Source organism: Aspergillus stella-maris (assembly GCF_047715825.1).
Source record: "Aspergillus stella-maris strain CBS 113639 unplaced genomic scaffold BDV14scaffold_48, whole genome shotgun sequence".
Taxonomy (NCBI): domain Eukaryota; kingdom Fungi; phylum Ascomycota; class Eurotiomycetes; order Eurotiales; family Aspergillaceae; genus Aspergillus; species Aspergillus stella-maris.
In genome coordinates, this window is record NW_027396842.1 from 225,108 (window position 1) to 246,125 (window position 21,018).

A 21,018-nucleotide genomic window follows, 5' to 3' on the forward strand; every position below is an offset into this window, starting at 1 on the left:
CTGTGGGTAGTTTTCTATTGTCACTTGCAAATGAGATGGAAGAGTTAAAATATTGAGACTGGGATCTCGATCCTGGTCCGTGTTGCCGCAGCTGCCAAGGGCCTCTTGAAACACGCCTAGTGACGCATATTTATAGTGTTTCTTTTTGAGGGTTGAAGACTGAAGTTGGTTGTGGCAGGCGGTTGACTCCAGTGTCACGGATCAGCTTGTACCTGAACAGTTAAAGGTTATGGTAGAACCAGTCTTCAACAGCCGTGTCCTGTAATGAAGTGGCCATGGGAAACGATGTTACCTGGCAAATTCATGTGGAACATCCGACTAGGCTGGGTGGCGCATCGACGGTGTCCAGCCCAAGCCAAACCAACCGCGACTGGCATGCAGCTAAGGCTTAGCAGCTTCGCTTCGAGTGCTAATGCGTGTCTCATCACTCGCTGAAGTCGAAGATCAAGGTACTTTTGAAGGCCGTTTCCAGTCCATATGAGCTTGCCACTGCTCAAAAACCAACTGCAGTGCCAGAGTGTAAACCGCAAGTCTCATCATGGGTGCGATAGTTACTCTGGACGCCTGGACAGTCTCACTCTGTGTAATCAACTACATTATATTGCTTTTATTTTGGCGCAGATACCAGTCTCCCATCAGTAACATCCCCGGTCCCTTCTTTGCCTCCTTCACGCGCGCATGGCATATCGCTCGCATCTTTGCCGGAGACATCAATGTTCAAAGTATTGACGAGCATCGAAAGCACGGTCAGTGCGCTGACCTTGCTACCTGCATTAAATGGCTCATAATTGTTTACAGGCCCGTTTGTACGTATCGCTCACGACGAAGTGAGTGTTTGCCATCCAGATGCCATTCGCACCGTCTTGTTGAATTCAATTCCAAAGGTACGCTCAGGACAGCATCGAATTCAACCAACCGGTATAATTCTGACTTGCAGTACGACAGGCGCCATGGTATAGAGTACTCGCCCTCCCTCACCAGGAGTTCCAGACGCCCATGTCCGAGACTGACCCGAAGCGACGAGTCGAACGAGCGAAGAATGTCGCATCCGCGTATACTCTGTCAAATCTCATCAAGTCGGAGGAGCATATGGATGCTATGATTAATTTGATGCTGAAAAGATTCGACCAGTTTGCCGCGAAGCAGGAGTTGATCAACCTCGACCACTGGTTCAACTTTCTTGCTTTTGATATCGTCGGCGAAGTCGTCTTCTCAGAGAGCTTTGGGTTTCTGGAGAATGGGAAAGACCTGGGCGGCTCGATAGCAAATTCCCGCAGTCTCAATGCATATATTGCAGCAGCAGGATACTTCCAGTGGCTGCATAATTTGACCTTGGGCAACCCCCTATTGACAAAGTTCAACCTCATGCCCAACAACCACCTGTTTGACACGACTATGGCAGCGCTTCAGCGCAGGCAATCGAACCCAAATCCGCGGAATGACATGATTGAACATTGGAAGAAGACATTGCAAGAGCACCCCGAGCGCATGACAATGACCGACCTGCAAGCAACGGCAACGGGAACAGTGGGCGCGGGCGCAGATACAGTCAGCGGCACCTTGCAGTCATTTGTATACCACATGCTTCGAAAACCGCGGTATCTGGAGAAGCTGCGGAGTGAAATTGATGCGGAGAGGGCACAAGGAAGATGCAACGACCCGGTCGTCTCCTTCGCCCACGCACAAAATATGGAATATCTACAAGCTTGTGTATGCGACACTCAAAATCAAAGTGATGAGAGCTAACGTATGTATAGATCAAAGAATCGTTGCGTATCTTTGGCCCTGTCCCGTTTGGCCTTGCACGAGTGGCACCAAAGGGCGGGCTCAGAATCGGCGACAACTATTTCCCAGAAGGAGTACGTAGCAGAAGTGCCGGGTTTTTGGAGACATTTACTGACTGTCATAGACAAAGTTGAGTGTGAATCCATGGGTGATTCACTATTGCAAAGACTTCTTTGGTCGGGACGCCGATAAATTCAACCCGGATCGATGGCTTGGAGAAGAAGCAAAATCTATTGAGAAATATTTCATGCCGGTGCGTATTCAGGACTGCATAAGTCATACCAATGCCGTACTCATTCTACTGTAGTTTGGAGCTGGTTATAACTCCTGCCCCGGGAGAAACCTGGCTACGATCGAGCTGTCGAAAGTCATTGCTACACTGGTCCGAGACTACGATTTCCGCCAGCAAGACACCAGTAAGCCATGGAGCTACATGGCGTACTTCACCGCGGTGCCTTATGACTGGCCGTGTTATATATCTCCAAGACCGGAGGGACAGAGGTAGACCACCGGCCATCAACCACTTAATATGTATTATGCTACAGAAGTATATACAAGAAGCCAGTTTCTATTATCTTGTGGTGTCCATCTCAGCGATCGGAGCCGAGTACATCGAGGTTATAACTGGTGTAGAGGTGGACTTTCTGGGACCGTAAGTGATGCCCTGGGCAGCTTCGTAGGCGCCAATCGTCTTAACAAGTTTCTTGCGCTGCATCAGAAGAAACCAGACAACACCCACCATCGCAATCAAGGCAGCACCCAGTGATGCTCCTATCGCCGCGCCAATTGTTGTTTCCTTGCATTCTCCATCTGTTGTATCATTTGTCGCAGCCGCCGCATCTCCTTCGTTGTCCGAGCTGGTGTTGTCACACTCAGGAGCGTTTGTAGGAGGACAGGTTATGTTGCCTCCCTGCGTGTCCGTCACTATTGTCGTAGGTACAACTGGTTTTCCGACCTCGAATGTGGTCTCGTATTGCCCATCGCCGCAGCAGCTTGGATCCGTAGGAGATACTCGACAGCATGTCACATTCGGGGCGCAGACCATGACTTGCCAGCTAGGCACAATGTCACCAGGCTCCCAGGGCCCAGTTGCTGATCCTTGCCAGCCACCTCGATTATCTGGACATAGATTGGGACACTCGTCAGATCCCCACGTTGGGTCGGTACAGCCGCTCTCGAAGAAGAAGCCGCCTGCTGACTGACAGAGGCCGCTGGATAAACAGGTATCCTCAGCGCGGGCACAGCAGGCAGAGTGCTCGGTTGGACTGAGATCGGACTTGCAGGGGTAAAAAGCATCTGTAACATTTGCGCCGTCCATCAAAAAACAGTCTCGTGCCAGGCATAGGGGAGCGAAGAAGAACAAAATAATCAAGAGAGTGACGGGCATGGAGATGAGAGCCATGTTGGGTGAGGGAGGCCAACGAGCAGCGCGGCAGGCTCTCAGGACGCCCAAAGAATTCCGCGAGCCAGGGGTTCAGGCTCCGGGGATATCTCTCTTATATTAGCCCGACACTGACAGTGAAAATCCCGTCTAGCTCGGGCCAGAGCCGCAGAAGAGATTAACGTGTAGGGATATCATCAAATTGGTTAGCACAATCAGGGCAGTGCACTGTACACGGGGGCAGTGATAAGCTTGGCCTACATATAGTAATCTCAATGACTTCCTTGTATGGTTGAGTGCTGCGCTTGGTGTCCTTGGCAGAGCAACTCACGTCCAACCAGGTGTTTGTCCTGGAAAACTCGTGGTCCGCCAGTGATCCTTCAGCCTCGCGCCTTGGACATGATAGGCAACCTCAAGACCTGTTTGCGTTACCACTAGACTAAAACTCCAAAGTCTCCTGGCCTAGGAACGCTGAACGACCCATGAAGACCTCTCGTAACAAGATCCTATCACAATTGGAAGGGAGCGGGAGCAAAGACAAACGATGGGATTTGTCCTGGCGCAAATGAACAGGGCGTCTCCATATTTGGACCGAAACAAAAAGACGAGAATCACTCAATTCAAGTAGTTGATTTTAGTGAAATCAAATTGCTGACGGGCCTCCTTCTCTACGCCTACTGTGCTTTTGTGAGGAGATGATCAAGGGAATCGATCATCGCGTTTGCCAGGATGCAGCAGGGTGGGGAGCTTACAAGCAGACAACTCTGTCCAATGTAACACTAACAAGAGTTTAGCGAGTCTATCGCCAAGCAATGCCCTGTTCCTTGGCGTGGTTTGTGTTTACACTCGAGTTCGTGATCCTGAATCTCGGGCAACCTCACAGTACCTGAAACCATGTGCCTGTTGACATCTTCGCCTGCAACCTTTCCATATCATATCCTGTTCCTGGATTCTTGCACACTGGGAGAGAAGACAGGCCCGGGAATTCCACCTATGTAGAATTTCCTATAATTTTGTTGAGGGGAGGGGATGGAAATATATATTTTGGGGTCAAGGACAATGGGGGTAGAGGTATGGTTCGTAGTGGAGATCACAGAGAACCCTCCATCTTCGAAACCACATATTTAACGAGACACCAAACACTTATTTTGCCTTTTACAAATCAACAGTTGACAAAGGAGACCAAAGTCGCACAGTTACCGGGTCAACGCCACCTGAATCCTTCGGAGCCTCAGGAGCATAAACAGACTTCCTTATAACAGCAATGGCCCAAGACTCAGAAGGAGCTTGAATGATCACGACTTTTCATCCTCCGTTCGAGTCGATAAACCGCCTCGTGATGTCTGTGTTTGACAGCCGCCCGAGTGAAGCACACGGCAACCGCCATCGCCAACAATACTAGGAAGAGGTCCATCTAAAACTACAAACAATGACTCGTGTCGCGGTGACCCATAGCTGATGGACGACTTTGGTGATAGGGAACAAATGCTTGTGGCGCTTTTCAGTGATGGACTCGTCCATTCACAAATGTCGTAATTCAGCACCACGAGTGCCGTTTCGAATGACGCGCAATTGGGGGGACGATCGAGAGAAACGGATTCCGCGGGCAAGAGCTCCTGTCAAGACCTTGATGATGCCGACTGTGGTATCTCATAGGGTTGACCCGTGGAGTTCATGCAGTTATAAGAGTAGGACTTCAGCGACAAGTCAGAGCCATTCAACCCAGCAGCATTTGAACAAAAGATTGTGCATTCTTTAGCTTTTCGGTAGTTTCTAGCGTATGCTTGGAGGAATACAACCTCACCAAATTTCAGAACTCCTTCTGAAAGTCCATCTCGTTCATGGATTTCAGCTGGCGAGATGGGCTGTGTCCTGCTATCTCAAAAAGGTAGCAACTGATTCTAGTCTACGATTTTACCAGCGTGGGGGAAGTCATTGAATTGATGCGAGTTTAACAGTCTAGCCCATGTCCTATCAAGCTATTCACGTTAGCCTAGCAAGCCCTACCTAGTCTTCTTAGTAGTACTAACCTTAGGCACCAATGATAAAATTGTCTAGCAACGAGTTGGTGTCGCACGCGACGGCTGTGCTTACCTCAATCACTGCCTGGCGAATTTGCTGCATTGCGCTCGCAGCAATGGGCCACGTCTCCCCCATGGACTTGAGTACCCCCAAGTTCAGCGCAAGATACTGCTGTCTGGCATGGGGGGGTGATAGACTGTCCGCGAGCAGAAGCGCTACCTGGATGATGGAGCTCAGCACAAGCGTGCAGGCAAAGAATGGAGTGTGATTGACAACTGAAGCCGACAAAGTCGCCAGCCCAGACAGTTGGACGGCACCATCCGCCACCTTTGCTGTGTGCAGTTGAGGGTCAAGAGAGGCTGTTATGAGAGTGGGCGGAGATGAACACATGATAAGACCGGTGGTGGGCAGGAAGGCTAGAAGGGAAGAACGGGGAAAGTGCAGGTAGATGGTCGCGCAATGCATCATCATCACGGCTTGCATCATAACTTCGTCCACTGCGCCATTCAGCTGGAGGATGGGGCGTCGGCTTGAGGGCAGTCGATGGAACCAAGCGGTGATGGCAGCGCTGAGTACATCCAGCGTCTCCTTGGTGACATGGGTCCCACCCATTTGCAAGCATTTTCGTAGGATTATAGCAGCTTCGATTCGGTAGGCGTAGGGAGAGAACTCAATATCACTGCAAAATATACTGCTTTGTTCCATGTCGGCGAGAGTCGGCAAGATGGAGCTCACGATAGAGCCTGGCTGATACTCTTCTGGGGCGCAAGGAAGAGGGACTTGGGGGGTCTCGACCATCTTGAATTGCAGGTACCCGTCTACTTGCACTGCTGCCAGCAGTACGTCGACCACAAAAATCTCCCACCAGGTGCGACGGAGACTCTCGGCCATCAAGGGAGCGTCCACACTGAGGGTATCGGATGCCTCACGGCGGTGCAGCCCTATTTCCAGTGCACATTCAAGGGCCTGACCGAGGCAGGATTGCGCTTCGTGGGGCTGCTGTTTGCCATGCTGCACAATTGCAAGGAGAAGCAGAGCCTGCGCTTTCTCAACCCTCGCGTCGGCCGCCTGCACTGCGAAGAGGAGGTCGCCGGTGCTGTCGTGAAAAATATGAGACCGCAGATAATGCAAGCTAGTGGACTGGATAACGTCCAACAGATAGGAGGGAGGATTGGATTGTAATAGAACCTCCATTGGGGGAAGGAAAGGATGTGCCTGGTGAAAGTGGAGATAGTAGAGCGAAATGAGCTGCAGGTCTCGATCCTGGCCCGAATCCGAGGAGGACTGTCCCGGCTGCTGCAGATCCAGAGGATAAGTAGTGGATTGAAACAAGGGCATTGGTGAGCTCGGTGATGAGCAGCTTCGATCTGCTACTGCTCGTTGAGACTTCCGGCCGCGGCGAGAGGGGATGAAGTGGCATGGCAGATGTAAAGATTGGCATCGGCCACACCCTCCGCGAACCCCGTCACATTTGAGGTGTTTTTCCCGACAATTCAGACAGGCCACAGGAGCGGAATCCATCACGAGAGGACAGTAGACGGAGATTCTCCATCTCAGAGCAAGGTGGAAGCCCAGGCTGCGTGGCCCACAGCACAGCATACCAGACGAGACTGGAATGGAAAATCAGTTATTCCATTCAGCTAGACCACATCAAGTAAGTCTATTTGACCAGTCTGTTTTGTCTCAAAGACTAATCCGTCTCTGATATCCCTGACACTGCAGCCCACCCAACCCCGTATCTTATAAGGCGATGTTAGGGAGAAACCTAGATACGCTAAACAGAGGAATGGGTTGATTTCAAAGTGTCTACATCACATATTTTACAAAGAGAAATACACAACATGTGTACGCATGATTGAAAATGACATGGCGGAACCATTGCAGTGAATTCGTTAAACACTTTCTCCATTTTCCCTACATTTCAGGCTCTTTTACTGTGTCGCATCCTGCTTGGTTATTCTCAACATTGTCAAATCGTATCGTGCCCATTCTATTTTGAAATATAGGCACTTCGGTTCCTGACATTGGCCCCCCAGCGATAGAACAACCATGGCAGGGGCGCAAAGGCCAAGGACAAGAACCCTAGAAGGCTAGATGCCCAGTTGTATCCGAGATTATGGTACACTAGACCGCAGTCAGGATAATCAATTTCAATTCGAAGGCCACGTATAAAATGGAGGAAGGAAAGATACGTACTGGCAACAGTAAAAAGAGGGAACGAGCCACCAATACCATACCGCAGCAGGCCATTGGCAGCAAGTGCTGAGGCGCCGAACTGTGCCCCATACACACGGGTTAGATAGAGGGCCGTTGACACCTTTTGTTTGATAAGCACGTAGAACTCGTCTCAGGTAAAAGTAGGATGATAATAGTGGGTCAACGAACAAATATCATGATGTTCGAGCAGCCGAAAAGCCCGATAGCAACGACACTACTCATCCAGTGGACATTGCGGGTCGACGCCCACGCAAACCAGAACAAGGCAACTGGCATGAACGGGCCGCCCAGCATGGCCGCCCATAGGGCTTGTTCTGGCGGGGGAGTGCTCGTAGCCCGCGGATGGCGTCGCTGATACAGTGTCCTGCTATACTGGTCTGTTGCAAGGAGGCCAAGGCAGCCGAGCGCGCAACCCAGTGCCAATGAGATAAAGACAAGTCCACACTCGCCCGGCGTGAAGCCGTATACGTCAGTGTATACAATGGGCACACAGGCAAGGAAGCAGAATAAGACAGAAAAGTTAAGTGAGGAATAAAGGGAGCACATGGCGACAATAGTCTCTGTCAAGAGCATGTAAGCCGGCCGCGCCAAAGTCACCGTAAACATCGCTCGGACGCCAGCCAAACCGCTAGCGATTGGACTAAGCGGAGGCGGTTGGCCCTGTTTGAGCGCGCGACGGTGGAGGATAGGACGGGCGTAGGACTCTTGTGCGCCCATGCTAAAAACCCAACAGCCTGCTCCTAGAAACAGGGTCGTCCACTGTGACCAGCGCCAGCTCTTATACTCCGCTACCCATCCTCCAACCAGGGATCCGATTGCTGGGCCCAGGAAAGCAATTGTCATGAGAATCATCACCCCGCGCCCTGTAGCTGGTGCACTCCATATGTCCATAATAGTTCCTGCACCGACAGCCAGCGGTGCTGAGATAAACATGCCTGCCAGGAGACGACACACTGTGAGACTCGCCAAGTTTTGGGAAAACCCAGCACCAAGAATGAATAGCGTGGCCAGGGGCGTCATAACAAGATAGATAGAGCGTCGACCATAGGTCTCACTTATTGGGGCGGCAATCATGGGTCCGAATGCCAGTCCGTATACGTACATGGCAAATGGCAGGAGCGACTTGGTTGTAGATGTATGGAGAGCAGCTTGCACATGAGTATAGGATGGCGAGTAAATGGCAAGGGCGAATGATCTGTAGCGTCTTAGCATGCAACATCCCCCTTGGCAAGAGCACACTCACATTAGAAGACATAGTAATGACGGCACAGCAGTGTTGTATAATTTCTTGCGCAGACTCCAATTATGCGCATTGGCTGGGTCATCCTCCCATTTCAGCTCGTGTGAGGCATTTTCCAACTCGTTGGAGCCATTGTTTTCCTGATTGCAAAGTTCCATGGTGACCTTGACGAGATGCAATGTTGGCTTCATGGGAATGGGGAAAGAGTGCACTTTAATGCGATATCTGCGGTCTTGTGCGAGTGTACGGAGATGAGACGGGTAATCGGCATGAAACTCGGGAGAACCGGTTGAGGCTGGATAATTCTCACTCTACACTAGGCATATAGGTGTCAGATACCAAGTCAAGTGTTTAATGTTGATGTTGGGAGTCCCACTAATTCGGCGAACTCCACCACAAACCCTTCCTCCAAGCTGATCCGACTGGTTCATCTCTACATAGCAGTGGACGCTCCGTTAATTTCTTTTGCAACACCTTGCACATTTTGGTGACATCTGCAAAGTCGAACCGGTATTATAGGGGACCTAGAGGAGTAGAAGAATAAGTGCGACTTTCCAGTGGTTCAGCCTGATTTAGTACGAGTAAGGTATTGTCAGTTGCATTGTCATCATTAACAAGGGAGGAGAGCGAAGCATGGTCTTGTACAAATTAAACAAGATTGGCTTCTGACCTTAAGTGAGTAATGATAAAATAACACGTAATATGGAGCACAACAAAGTTGAAGCCCGGATAAGTGGGCTGCAGTCGCCGAATTCCAGCCAAATTCGCCGACTCCATCCAGCACCCCTAGGAAGAGCAACCACAGTACCTAAGACCAGGTGCCTTTTGACATTTTTGCCTAGAATTATAAATAAGCCTTTTTATGCTTTTGTTATGTGAACTCGTGCCTAGTGTACCGTTTCCATCCACACTAGGATGTGTTCATCATTCAAGCCTCCAGTTGGATAGTAGCCTGTCGAAACCACGCCTACGCTAATACGCGAGCACAAGTTAGCTATTAGACAGTACTAGATGGTGACAACGAACGAGCTACATACTCTAAGTCCTACTGGCTTAGTTTAAGCTGCTGAACACTTTATGGGACGGACAAAAAAAAGGAAGGATCTACATTCAACTGAATCTCAAAAACATGTAGGAGACCACGGCCTGCGCTGAATAGCATCAAAGCTTCCTGACCAATATAACTTGGCGATCGACTTCTTTAGCACTTATCCTCCCTGACAATGACATTCCAGTGGGTCTTGTGGAACACCTGGCCCGCTGTCCATTCGGAAATGCCACTACCAAGGCGACACTTTGCCAGTAGATACTGAGCTCCATCAGCAATACTACCATATGAGTTTGGAGTCTTTGAGTTCTTGTCCTGTACAAAGAATCAGCAGGTTTCTGTAGCAAGCCCAGTGTACCTACATCGTTGCACCAGTAAATAGCCGAGTCATATGAGCAGCTCACTCTTCCGCAGGTGCCTGGTCCAGCTGCTGCGTGTGGGCGGCCAGTGACCTTGCGCAGATAGGAGATCCCTTGCCGCACGGTGATAGCATGAGCGCGACCCCAACGTCCAAAGCAGTTGTATTTGGACTCCGTAAAGTCTGTACGCTTTTCCAGACTCCATTCTAGGTCTCGATTGGCTAGGGAGCTGCTTTCGTCGACGTCGACTCCGGGAAAATCATCGTCCCATTTCGGATTCAACTTGAGAAGCTCAGCGTGAACTTCGTCAATTGTTCCATTGAGGATTACTGGCTCACTTCCAGGGGTGACTTGGACTTCCCAAGATGGGATAAAGATATCGTAACCATCCAAGGGGGATGGGGTGGGTGACGCCAGCACAAATCCCTATACATTTTGTTAGTCATTTAGACCCTGAACTCGAAGCATGGAGGCAACCGGAAGGAGGCAAAGCGAAAGCCCACCAATAACAGGGATGAATCTCATGATGATGCAAAATTGAAAGTGTCTGAAAGAGGATACTGGGAAGTTCCCTAGGAAGTAGAGGGTTGGTGAGGAGGGTGGTTGTTGATGGACAAGGTTTTCTCAATATATTCATCCGGGCTCTTATATAGACTTTTGCTGGCAACAGGCGTCGTCTATTCTTGTATGTCTGTGGGGTATGAGGGCTTGATGACCGTTGACTACAATTACTTGTTCGACTGAAGGTGCGCCACATCAGACCTAACATGGTCTCTCGACATACCAAAAGAAGCATGAAGTCCGACTGCACACATTGCCAAAGGCGCCAAGTTTGGCTAGAACAAACTATATGCGATGCTACCTTGGGGCCAAGTACTTGAGATCCCCTCATTGACCTGCTCTCCGTTGTGGGCTGTCTCCAGACCTGTAAAATCTGGAATCGTTCAGCCGCAAGCAGTACGAACACGGTGATTAACCCTGCATCATGCATGGAATTTGTTGACGGCCAAGAAGTATTCAGCTGATGCCTTATAGGGCATATGGGGCGAGCGCCGGAATTCACCCAAAGGGGCCATTCCACTCTCACAGCCGCATTCTCAGCCTGATGGTTTGATGGCTGGCTGAGCACGAGTCCTGATCGTGCCAAGATTCAGGGTAACATTGGCTCTAAATGCTGCTCTTGTACAAGGATATTATGTGGATCTTAGTGTTTGCATCCTGCACACAGCCTCATGTCTACCAATACAGCTACCTGAGCCGAATGGCGAGCACGGCATAATCCCGAACATTCAATGCGATTAGCGCTGCCCTCGTAGGGTTCAAACGGTCGGAGAACTGTCCAGATGAGGACGAATGTTACGAACTGGTACGGTCCTGAACTCCAGTCTTTGCGTTAAAAGCCCGTCCAGTCTCTCGTTTTGCAGAACACAATCTACAAGGCGACAAAACAGTAAAAACGATCCATCATCGAAGGACCCTGTTCCAGGACAATGAAGCTCTTTAAGATTCTTGCCACATTTCCTGCTGTATATTCCTTGGTTTGTAGCCTATCCTTTACTCTCAACCCAGGAACTCACATTTAACCCTAGGCCATCACGAACACTGAAGGCGAAGCTCCTCACGGATACGGCATCGATGTGCCGGAGTGGGATGTTGAAGTCACCCCTGGCGGCGAGCGAATTACCCTAAATGGCACTGTTGAAGAGGTCCGTAGGGAGCTGCTCACTCTTAACCCCCGGTGGGAGGAGGACTTTGCTTTTACCGTGTCTGGTAAGGACGCAGCTGAGAGTGACGACGACGACGGGCTCCTCGTCAAACGAACCGATTTTTACGGCGCCAAGTACGTCTGTCGCAAGTGGTCAAATGCGAGGTACAAACCCATCTCGAATGGCATTAAGTATCTACGTGGTGTCAGCGGCCGCCCCGTGGCTGGACCAGGTCCCGGTAACTGCGCTCGAGTCAGCTGTTCGTATGATTCGGCCATCTGGTGGTGTAACGATGTAAGTGTCTTAATCAAGCAAATTTATTTTTTATTGCAAGGATTCCTAACATGACAACACAGGCAAAAGAGTCAAAGACGCTTAACTCGTTTGGAAGCATTGCTGACGGCGCCCAATATGTTCTCAATAATTGTGTGCTGCCAAGTACTGGAGGCACATACCCACCAGTAAATGGCCAGGTCTTCCATAAGACTCACTGGAACGTTATTGTTCGTGGTGCTAGTTGCTGATTTTGACATGGATTATTGGGTGAGTTAAGGGGTTACGAAGCTTGGTGACACACCATATGGGTGCCAGGCCTGAGACTAATAAGTTCGAGAAAGCCAACTGATGGGGTGCAAAGGTTCGTTGTAAGATATCACATGAACTTTAAACAAAGATATTGTTACATGGTATGCACCAGCTCGAACAGCATGTGGTCCACTGGTGGTCCATTGTAGGTATAGATAGTGTACGCCTAAAGTAAATGATAAACTGCAAACCTTCCATTCCAGGGCTTATTTCTGCGTTCAGATGTCAATGCGACAGTGCATAGAGATAGCTCCAAATGCTATCATTTCAGCGTTTGCATATCCCATTTCAATGATGAAACAACCCCTCCATCAACCAGGATATCATTCCCTGTGATAAATGACGCCTCGGGACCAGCCAAGAAAGCAATGGCATTGACAATGTCCTGCGGCGTTCCAACCCTCGCAACTGGGCTCAGCGAAATGAACTTTCCAGCAGGCCCCTCGATTTCCTGTCGCCCAGCAGCCGTAGAGATAACTCCAGGACTCACAGAATTAACTCGACCGCCAACGCGACCCCACGCCTTTGCCGATGCTTGAACAAGTAGTAGATTTGCGCGTTTAGATATTCCATACGCTCGCGCAGGTTCATGGGGGTCCTCCTGGTCAATTTGCAACGCCGGGTGATTTAGCAACCTCTCACTAGGCGCTGTAGCGAGATGGCGCTCTAGCTCTGCAGATAAGCCAGACCCCATGTGGCCTGCCATACTGGCAATACAGACCATGCTGGTTCCGGGCTTCACAACCTCCAAAAAGGCATCAAGGGCATTGGCAGTGCCAAGGAGATCAACCTCTAGGATTTTCTGCGGGGAACCTGCGGATGGCGACGGGCCAGCTGTGTGGATTACAGCCTCGAGCGATGTGTGTGACGAAACAGCCTGGGCGAAGCGATGGAGGGAGTCGTAGTTGGACACGTCAACCTGGTGTGGTTCAATCGTGTAACTGTTGTCACAAAGTGTTTGCTCAGCAGCCTTGAGCATTTGAGTGGAATTGGCGTGACACAGGTGCTGCAGCCGTCGTGCAGTATTGTGAAGTCCTTAAGGAGGTCCAATAAGGGACCGGCCCAAGCGAAACACCTTTACATTTGGCTGGTCCTATAAATCAGCCGCAATATACAGGGCAGACCCAAAATTATGCCAGCCCAAGTGAACTACCTTTTTCCGTCGCTAGCAAGCCGCCCCGTGCTACAAAATAATACCTTGAGGATTCTAAGAAGCTAGAGGCTTGCTTTCAATGCTTTGCAAACAAAGGGCTCCCTGACCATGTTTGCTTCCAGATGTATCATGACGCTGGGAGTGTCACGCGCCACTTTGACGTTATCCATCTCAAACAAACAAAAAAAAAAAAAAGCCATTTAAGTGCCGCTGGTGTGAACTAGTCTTTGTACATCAAATGGTGTTCCAGCGCAATGCATTTGATGTGCGTCATGTGTGCAGTCGCCAGCGTTGCGTGAATCCGGTGCAGGACTTTCAGAGACAGGAATGAGCAGGCCATGATCCCCTGTCTGAATATCATAAGTCAGATTTCGGCTTATGGGACCGCACTAAAAGATAATGCGGATTTTCTTGCGAGGAATCTTTTGGGTGGACATGAGAGTAAATGGATTGAGGAAAAGGTTGGTGTTAGGCAGTGGAAATAGATTATGGTCCTGGATAGCCTGCATGCTTTTGAGGCCTTCAGGTCTTAGGATTAAATCTATAGAGAATTGACAAGGCCTATAGGAAGCTTTTGGATTTGGAGCAAATGGGATATCCTTTGTATGAAAGAATAGGTGCTTCTAACTTATTACTTAAGCTTGAAAAGATCTGCATCCGGTTTATAAGAATACGTAAGGCTGATCATGGACCCAGAACAGCGCGGGAAGACTAAAAGTGACAAATATTCCAGCTCAAAATCATGGAATTTAGTAAAGTTTCTCTTATACACCCACGCAAACATAGTAGTGGAGCCAAAGTCCAGTACAGCTAGTTCCAACATATGGATTCCATGCGTTGAACTGAATAAGTTAGCTACCAACCATATTCTCTAATGATTGAAGCTATGAAAACTTACTTGAGCCGCAGTGATACCATAGTCAGACTTAATCGACTCACAGTCCTCATCAGCAACCACATAATGATACTTGGCGCAGTTTGCATCAGTACTCGGGACCAGTGGAGAGGGTGTGGTGCTCGAAGCAGTCTGGGTTGTAATTGAAGCCGCGGTCGTGGTCGTAACCTGGTCTGGAGCATCAACGCAGACGTAATTGTCTAGCCAGAGATTCTGGCAGTCGGTGCCGTCCGAAACATAGGGATTCCAAGTGGAGAACTAAAGAAAGTCAGTTTTCGATTACTTCGCTGCGCTATTGTGACTTACCTGATCAGCTGTAATACCGTAAGCCGCTTCGATCGATTCACAGGTATCATCTGCAACAACGTAATAGTACTTGGTGCAGTCGGCAACCGTGCTAGGCATGATGGGTGAGGGTACGCTGCTGGTGCTTGTCGCGTGTGTCGTAGTAGTCGAGGCGGAGATCGTTGCCGTTGTGCTGCTTGAATCTGGAGCACCGATGCAGACGTAGGTATCCAACCAGAGATGTTGACAGTCGCTTCCATTTGAGACATAAGGATTCCATTTAGAGAACTAATAACATGTTAGAATGACGAGATGTGTGATTGAAGTTTATGTGAAATTACCTGAGCCGCTGTGATATCATGTGCTGCCTCGATTGATTCACAGGTGTCGCCATCAACGACGTAGTAATACTTGGTACAATCGGTAACTGTGCTGGGCATGAGAGGCGATGGCGTTGGGTTGGTTGCGGTGCTGGTTGCGCCGCTGGATGTCGGGGTCGGTGTTGATGCGCCTGGAATTCCAATACACACGGCATCATCTAGGAAGACGTTAGTGAGGGATCTTCGCTGAATTATAAGTAAAATGGCTCGCTTACCAACGTCCAAGTGTTTGCAGGATGTGCCGGTGGCCGGATTCCAGGTATAGAATTGGGTCAAGGTGAAGTTTCCGAACTCCTTCACAATGCTTGCACATGTATCATTTGTTTTCACCACGTAGTAAGCATCACCTAGAGATTGTCAGCCTTTAGTTTAGGAGGGCACATATGGAGGAGGAAAAAAGAGGGCATAAGGGGGAGCGATATCAGGCGGGGAAGCTGGAGCGAAAGCCTAGGGACTCACAATTCTTTGCAATCCCAGACTGAGTAGGCGCAGCGCTTTTAGTTGGGGTGACCACTGCGCTTGAGGAGGTCACCTCGTAGTAAGCAGGCGAACATGAAGCAGGGAACTGGGTACTAGTTGGCATTGTCGCATTGATTGAGGGCTTGCAGTATTCCAAAAGGCCATCGTAGCAATCATCCGGCAAAGAAGTGATATCCCAGCCAGACATAGCATCATTGAAGGTAATTGGGCAGTACTTTTTCAAGTCATTATAGGAGCTGACAACAGCCGAGGGAGAAGCAGTAGCAGTCTGGGTGTAGTTTGAGATTGTGCTCGTTGTCACAAACCAACTAGTGGTATAGTTTGGGGTTCCAGTTTAAGCAGGGATGCTTGTGAAAGAGGTTGTTGGCAGAACAAAAGTACTGACAGGCCATTAGATCGGCCATCAGATGGCAAAATAATAAAAACACTTACACATTCCAAGATGTAGTGAAGTTAGTTGTGGTAACATCCCACTCACTCTGGCCAGGTGGTCTGAAGAGACATGAAGGTTAGATATTTTCTTTTCCTATTCAGTTCTTTAATAAGCTCACCCAACACAAATTTCCTTTCCGATCATGGTATCCAAGTTGTCGCAGTTGGTATGAATAGTTCTGGAGGTTCATTAGGATCTAAATTATGAACGGAGTGGGAGAGGTGGAAAAATGCCACTCAATCAAGGCAAGACAACTTCATGTCCATGGGCTCAACTTACGGGTTCCAAGATAGAAGCTGATTCAAATAGAAAGTATAATTGGAAAGAATGGAACTGCAGGTGTCGTCCAACTGAACCTGATATAATGAACAGCTTGCCCCGAGACAGATACTGTCTCCCACGTTCATAGTGCTGCAGTTTGCATCAAAGTGATTTTGGGTGATGAACCTATCCGTAGCAATTTTATGCGCCTTCAATATGGAGTCACAGCTATCGCCCTCCTGGACAGTGTAAGCGGTCCCGGTGCAAGTTGCAATAGGTGAGCTAGTAGCAGATGAGGTTGTCGAACCACTGGTGCTCGTTGGCGTCGAGTAAGGGTAGCTTGAGCCTGGTACACTGCAAGACGAAAGAAGAGAGGAGAATGAATCTGGATCAACGCGCTGTCTGCCATACACAGAGCCTAGCATAGCAGCCTCGTACTGTAGGAAACAGTCAGAGCAAGGCTCAATGCTGTTCTTGCGGTTGGTGATATCGGAATAGCAGTACTCATCGCCGCTAGTCAGGCAAGAAACATTGAAAGCCCATGCCAGAGGGTCCAAGAAGCTTTGGACAGATTGGTTGACGCCCGAGAAATCATATACTGTGGTTCCACAGGCATTTTCCACGGTTGAACGATACTTATAGAATGAGTCTTTGCAGTCTGGCACACAAACTGCTTCAAGGGTTTTATTCCCCATGTATTGCTGACTCGCGATTGCAGAGACTGAGAAGAGCTGATCACACATGATGTTTCTCACCAGGGCATCGCCGCAAGTTGAAGGGATACCGGATGGAGTAGAATTGAACAACTGCAATGCTACGGCGTCGCCAGCCACACTTAGAGCAACCGTCACTAGTCCCAAGATGGAGATCGACCTAGTGTTGGCACCCATCTTCCCTGATAAAATGGCATGAATGAATTCAGGATTGAAGGGATACTCTAGTTACATAGTTAAAAAGTAGGTACCAGGTGCTGCCAATTATCAGGTGATCAAACATGGTATAGTGGGGCCCTTTATTATAGGTTTAGATCTTCAAATCCTTTTTTTCCCTCCCTTCTTTTCTCTTCTTTCCACTCATATCCGATCTCCCAATCTTAGTTCAAACTCCACTTCGCTTGCACAATCCCATTCATCGATTCTAAGACATTCCCCACTTCACCTTGGATAAGCCCTTGCCAAGAAAGCCATCTCAGGGCTTAAGTACCAAGACGATTTCAAATAACTCTCTCACTCTGTCCCACCAGCATCCTTCAGAATACTCTGCAAGATGTCAACCTTTACGGCCTGGCAGGCTGATCTGTTCCTTCTAGTAAGACTTATTACTCAGCGATTATATGCATGTTTTGACGATATTCTAGGAGCATTGGCAAGAAGACTCGCCGCTATCCGTTGATGCTCAACGCGAGGAAATTTTCGCTAAATATGTGGCACTCGGAGTCTGCGGTCGCGAGGTAATATGATTTTGGCCCCTCGTTGCTCCAACCAGACGACTAACCTATCGGATTAGCCGTATCGAAACCAGCAGCGAAGACTAGAGAAGAGGTCCGTTCGAGGCCTTCCAGCACCTAGTCAAGAGCTATTGGATCGTATCCGCCTACCTGCTGAGCGTGACTTGAACGAGGATCCATGTTGGCTTCGCACCTGCTACGACCCTTCTACAGAAGGCTCGTGGGTCCGAATTCAAGATTACATCGATACCAAGGTCATCGGCTCAGCTACAGTTTTTGACGACTCATCTTTGTATAACTTTGGTTCCAACTGGGAGAAGATTTTTCTTCGTGCCCCACAGCTACTGGATAATACTTGTTTGTTCGAAGAATACAAAGAGAATGTCCAGGAGGCCCTAGAAGAGGGAATTGAATCTGACGAGACGGATCCCCAGCGTGCCGAGGAAAGCGGCTATGACCCAGAGGAGGATGGCAACCCTTGGATTTCCTTTTATTCGGAGTACCTTTTCCGTTTGGCGGCGGGACACATCTACATCATTGATGAAAAAACGTTGGCTTCCGCAGGTCCCGACGCAGGGACTGTCCTCATCATCTGGTACGACGAGTGTGGACGAGTAATTCGTTACTATCGCGAGAAAGCGATGCACGCAGCCGAATTTGCGAATCTCGATCCTTGTTATCTCAAGGAACGTGCGTGCTGGAATAGTGCGGAGATTGGTGAATCCTATAAGTGGGGTGCACCCTTAGGGCCTCCTTATAGCTTGGACGAAACCAGCGGAGAAACCTCCGAGTAGGTGATTTCATTTCAATGGGCTTACCTGAAATAAAACTATTTTAGCTTCAATTTGCGCAACAAATACATACCTCGTGCCCGGATAAATTTTTCAGATTCAAACAATGGATCCTAGTGTGGGCCGTATCACCGAACGCTCCGACCTTTCTCTGGGCAGGGTACATGTATTAACGGTATGCGACAAGGCTACCAGCTAGCGTGGTGGCTCAAACACTTGAATGTTTTCAGATCCGTAGTGAAGTTCCGGGTCTATTCCAATATTACCGAGTTGCACTAAATAGCGCTGTAATATCCACAGGGGGCGATTTGGGTAGGTATAAGTCCATCTGGGCAGGAAATCTCTGCTACCTATTCCCAAGGTTGAGTTTGCACTACTAAGCGCACTACTTCCCTGAAATGGTCCCTAAATGGACTAAAAGCAACAGGGTGTCAACTGGGTCCCGCTAATCCTTATCGGTACCTCCCATGTAGGCCTCGTAGGGAGTCGCGACTCTCCAGGTTTGATTCGACTCGGAACCGCCAAGAATCAGGTTCAGGTTCCAAGGTTTTGAGGTCGTGATCTGATTCCAGGATCCTTGGAGTTAAACCTTAGGTTCCACAAATAGTGCAAATATAGTAATTCTCATAATGTACATATTTTATATAGATTTTAACTATATTTTTGTGTATTTCTAGTATATATTAGTTAAAGGGTTAGAAGAGGTTTTATAAGAGGGATTATTAAATAAGGTCAGGGTCATCCTGCTAAGCATTAAATTAAACCTTAGGTATTCTAATATTAAGAAAGAGAAGAGTAAAGTAGAAGATGCAATAGCAACTTGATTTATACTAGTAATTTAACTATGTTACTATAAACTAAAGATAAGGCACAAGAGGTAGAAAGTAAATACAGGTGGGTAGTAAGTGTTCCTTTATACCTTGCCTGGATATTTCACTCCTAGGTGAAATATCTCTTTCCTTGTCCTTGTTATCCTTGCAGGAGGCCACAGGGAACAATAGTTCCACGTGCTTGTTGTCCTTTCCTAGGGATAATAGGCATGTTTAGGTTGGAACAATATTCCTCCTAGTGCTATTATATCATGCTAGCAAGGCGCCTAATTAATTAACTGCTATTTATTTAGCCTTTTTAACAGGGATATTATAAGAAGATTAGATTAAAATAGCTTTTATTTAAAATTCTACTAATTCTATGGCTTCCTATATATAAAGTCTTTATCCTGCCTAGGGCACTTTAAAAGCCGCCTTAATAAATGCCTTTAAGTACTCTCTCCCTGTATATAGCTATTATTAGGTAGGGGGATTTTATTATCTTTATTAAATTTAATTAAAGGGCCTGGGTTATTTATGGTGGCTTCTGTCCTTGGTCTTTTATTAAGAGCATGCTAACTAACTAGTTCCATAGGTTAAGATATAGTAGCTAAAGGATCTTCCTTAGTATTACTAATAAAATTAAATTCCTCCTTTACTTTCCAAATTTCTTTTTCTTCTCTTACTACCTTAGTCTCCTAGGTAGAAAGATACTCTTTTATAAGAAAAAGCTATTTAAACTCTATATTAAACTTAATTATATATATAAATATTATAAAATCCCTTATAGTTTTAGGTTTTAGCAAGCCTTGGTAGTAGTAATAGATATTACAAGTAGAGTTAAATAACCATTTAATACTAGAACCACTAGCAGGCATGGTTAAAACATCCCATGCTAAGCTTACAAGGATTAGAAATTCATGCTAATAATCCTTTTAATATGTCCATGGGTTAACTACTTACATACCTAGAGAGATTAGTTAGAGTAAGAAAAGGGATAATAGACTATTACTTACTACTTTTAAGATACTATAAAAGCTTGTTATAGGTGGTTGTCTATAACTAGAGAGATAAGGCTAGTATTAAAAGAATATTAATATTAAAGATCCCCCCTATTAAGGGTTGGCTATTTAATATAGGCTATAACTTTAAATAGTGCTGCTAATAAGGTATAAGGTACTCCTTAAGGCTCTTATAGTATTACACACGCCATCTTGGCTCCTAGTTTTTAGTAAAAAAGAATTTAAGCTTGTTTTATAGTGCTAGGATTGTGCCAATTATATAAAGGTTATTACTAATCTTATTAGTTATCCTATAATATTTTAAAAGCTTTAGCCTTGCCACCTGTAGGGCAGATAGTATTACTCTTTTCTAGCCAACCTTCTTTCATGCAAGCTATGCCCTAGATTTCTTAAAATAAGTAAATAGGTTATTATAGATTGCAAAGATACTATAAATAGTGACTTCCTTGGTCTTTAACAAAGAGGTTATAAAGGTAAAGAAAGGTTGTGTAATTAAAAGGAGGTAATTAATTTATTACTATTCCTCCTAACTTGGTTATAGCTTATAATTTTTATATTAGGAGCAAAACTTATTTAAAATAGACTACAGGCACTTTGCATGTTAAAGTATTAAATATATTAAATTTTAACATGTCTAAATATCTTATATTAGAACAAGCTTTAGTTCTTTAGCCTAAAGATCTAGAAAATTCTCTTAATATTAGGGGCTCTTATTAATA

The 21,018-nt window shown here is 47.4% G+C and overlaps 9 protein-coding genes across 9 annotated transcripts; 4 read left to right on the forward strand and 5 right to left on the reverse strand.

Annotated features, from left to right (window-relative positions):
- Positions 1 to 524: 524 nt before the first annotated feature.
- BDV14DRAFT_177888 (cytochrome P450) lies at positions 525 to 2,470 on the forward strand. The gene is made up of 6 exons (XM_073769506.1): positions 525 to 746; positions 799 to 884; positions 946 to 1,710; positions 1,758 to 1,859; positions 1,910 to 2,038; positions 2,093 to 2,470. The coding sequence occupies exons 1-6, from the start codon at positions 539 to 541 to the stop codon at positions 2,288 to 2,290; spliced, it is 1,488 nt and encodes a 495-aa protein (XP_073625725.1). The 5' UTR covers positions 525 to 538; the 3' UTR covers positions 2,291 to 2,470.
- A 319-nt stretch (positions 2,471 to 2,789) lies between these two features.
- BDV14DRAFT_177889 (uncharacterized protein) lies at positions 2,790 to 3,045 on the forward strand. Its single transcript, XM_073769507.1, has one exon. It carries the CDS (start codon positions 2,829 to 2,831, stop codon positions 2,985 to 2,987), a length of 159 nt encoding a protein of 52 aa, XP_073625726.1. The 5' UTR covers positions 2,790 to 2,828; the 3' UTR covers positions 2,988 to 3,045.
- A 2,060-nt stretch (positions 3,046 to 5,105) lies between these two features.
- Positions 5,106 to 6,738, reverse strand: BDV14DRAFT_99130 (uncharacterized protein). Its single transcript, XM_073777975.1, has 2 exons — positions 5,197 to 6,738; positions 5,106 to 5,145 (listed from the first exon to the last, which is right to left on the reverse strand). The coding sequence occupies exon 1, from the start codon at positions 6,707 to 6,709 to the stop codon at positions 5,198 to 5,200; it is 1,512 nt and encodes a 503-aa protein (XP_073625727.1). The 5' UTR covers positions 6,710 to 6,738; the 3' UTR covers positions 5,106 to 5,145; position 5,197.
- A 440-nt stretch (positions 6,739 to 7,178) lies between these two features.
- Positions 7,179 to 8,803, reverse strand: BDV14DRAFT_210408 (MFS transporter; the record flags this gene model as incomplete). The annotated part of the gene is made up of 4 exons (XM_073775886.1): positions 7,179 to 7,312; positions 7,385 to 7,505; positions 7,574 to 8,600; positions 8,649 to 8,803. 4 exons carry the CDS (start codon positions 8,801 to 8,803, stop codon positions 7,179 to 7,181), a joined length of 1,437 nt encoding a protein of 478 aa, XP_073625728.1.
- A 1,043-nt stretch (positions 8,804 to 9,846) lies between these two features.
- On the reverse strand, positions 9,847 to 10,577 carry BDV14DRAFT_202586 (uncharacterized protein; the record flags this gene model as incomplete). The annotated part of the gene is made up of 3 exons (XM_073774073.1): positions 9,847 to 10,008; positions 10,056 to 10,478; positions 10,530 to 10,577. The coding sequence occupies 3 exons, from the start codon at positions 10,575 to 10,577 to the stop codon at positions 9,847 to 9,849; spliced, it is 633 nt and encodes a 210-aa protein (XP_073625729.1).
- Positions 10,578 to 11,492: 915 nt separating this feature from the next.
- Positions 11,493 to 12,407, forward strand: BDV14DRAFT_99136 (uncharacterized protein). Its single transcript, XM_073777976.1, has 3 exons — positions 11,493 to 11,590; positions 11,642 to 12,052; positions 12,115 to 12,407. The coding sequence occupies exons 1-3, from the start codon at positions 11,543 to 11,545 to the stop codon at positions 12,280 to 12,282; spliced, it is 627 nt and encodes a 208-aa protein (XP_073625730.1). The 5' UTR covers positions 11,493 to 11,542; the 3' UTR covers positions 12,283 to 12,407.
- A 198-nt stretch (positions 12,408 to 12,605) lies between these two features.
- BDV14DRAFT_202588 (uncharacterized protein) lies at positions 12,606 to 13,322 on the reverse strand (the record flags this gene model as incomplete). Its single annotated transcript, XM_073774074.1, has 1 exon — positions 12,606 to 13,322. The coding sequence occupies one exon, from the start codon at positions 13,320 to 13,322 to the stop codon at positions 12,606 to 12,608; it is 717 nt and encodes a 238-aa protein (XP_073625731.1).
- Positions 13,323 to 14,260: 938 nt separating this feature from the next.
- BDV14DRAFT_210410 (uncharacterized protein) lies at positions 14,261 to 17,126 on the reverse strand (the record flags this gene model as incomplete). The annotated part of the gene is made up of 8 exons (XM_073775887.1): positions 16,249 to 17,126; positions 16,088 to 16,147; positions 15,969 to 16,028; positions 15,516 to 15,844; positions 15,272 to 15,403; positions 15,018 to 15,214; positions 14,698 to 14,964; positions 14,261 to 14,338 (listed from the first exon to the last, which is right to left on the reverse strand). Exons 1-8 carry the CDS (start codon positions 17,118 to 17,120, stop codon positions 14,261 to 14,263), a joined length of 1,995 nt encoding a protein of 664 aa, XP_073625732.1. The 5' UTR covers positions 17,121 to 17,126.
- A 176-nt stretch (positions 17,127 to 17,302) lies between these two features.
- Positions 17,303 to 18,570, forward strand: BDV14DRAFT_177894 (uncharacterized protein). Its single transcript, XM_073769508.1, has 3 exons — positions 17,303 to 17,538; positions 17,588 to 17,680; positions 17,737 to 18,570. The coding sequence occupies exons 1-3, from the start codon at positions 17,497 to 17,499 to the stop codon at positions 18,469 to 18,471; spliced, it is 870 nt and encodes a 289-aa protein (XP_073625733.1). The 5' UTR covers positions 17,303 to 17,496; the 3' UTR covers positions 18,472 to 18,570.
- The last annotated feature ends 2,448 nt before the right edge of the window (positions 18,571 to 21,018 follow it).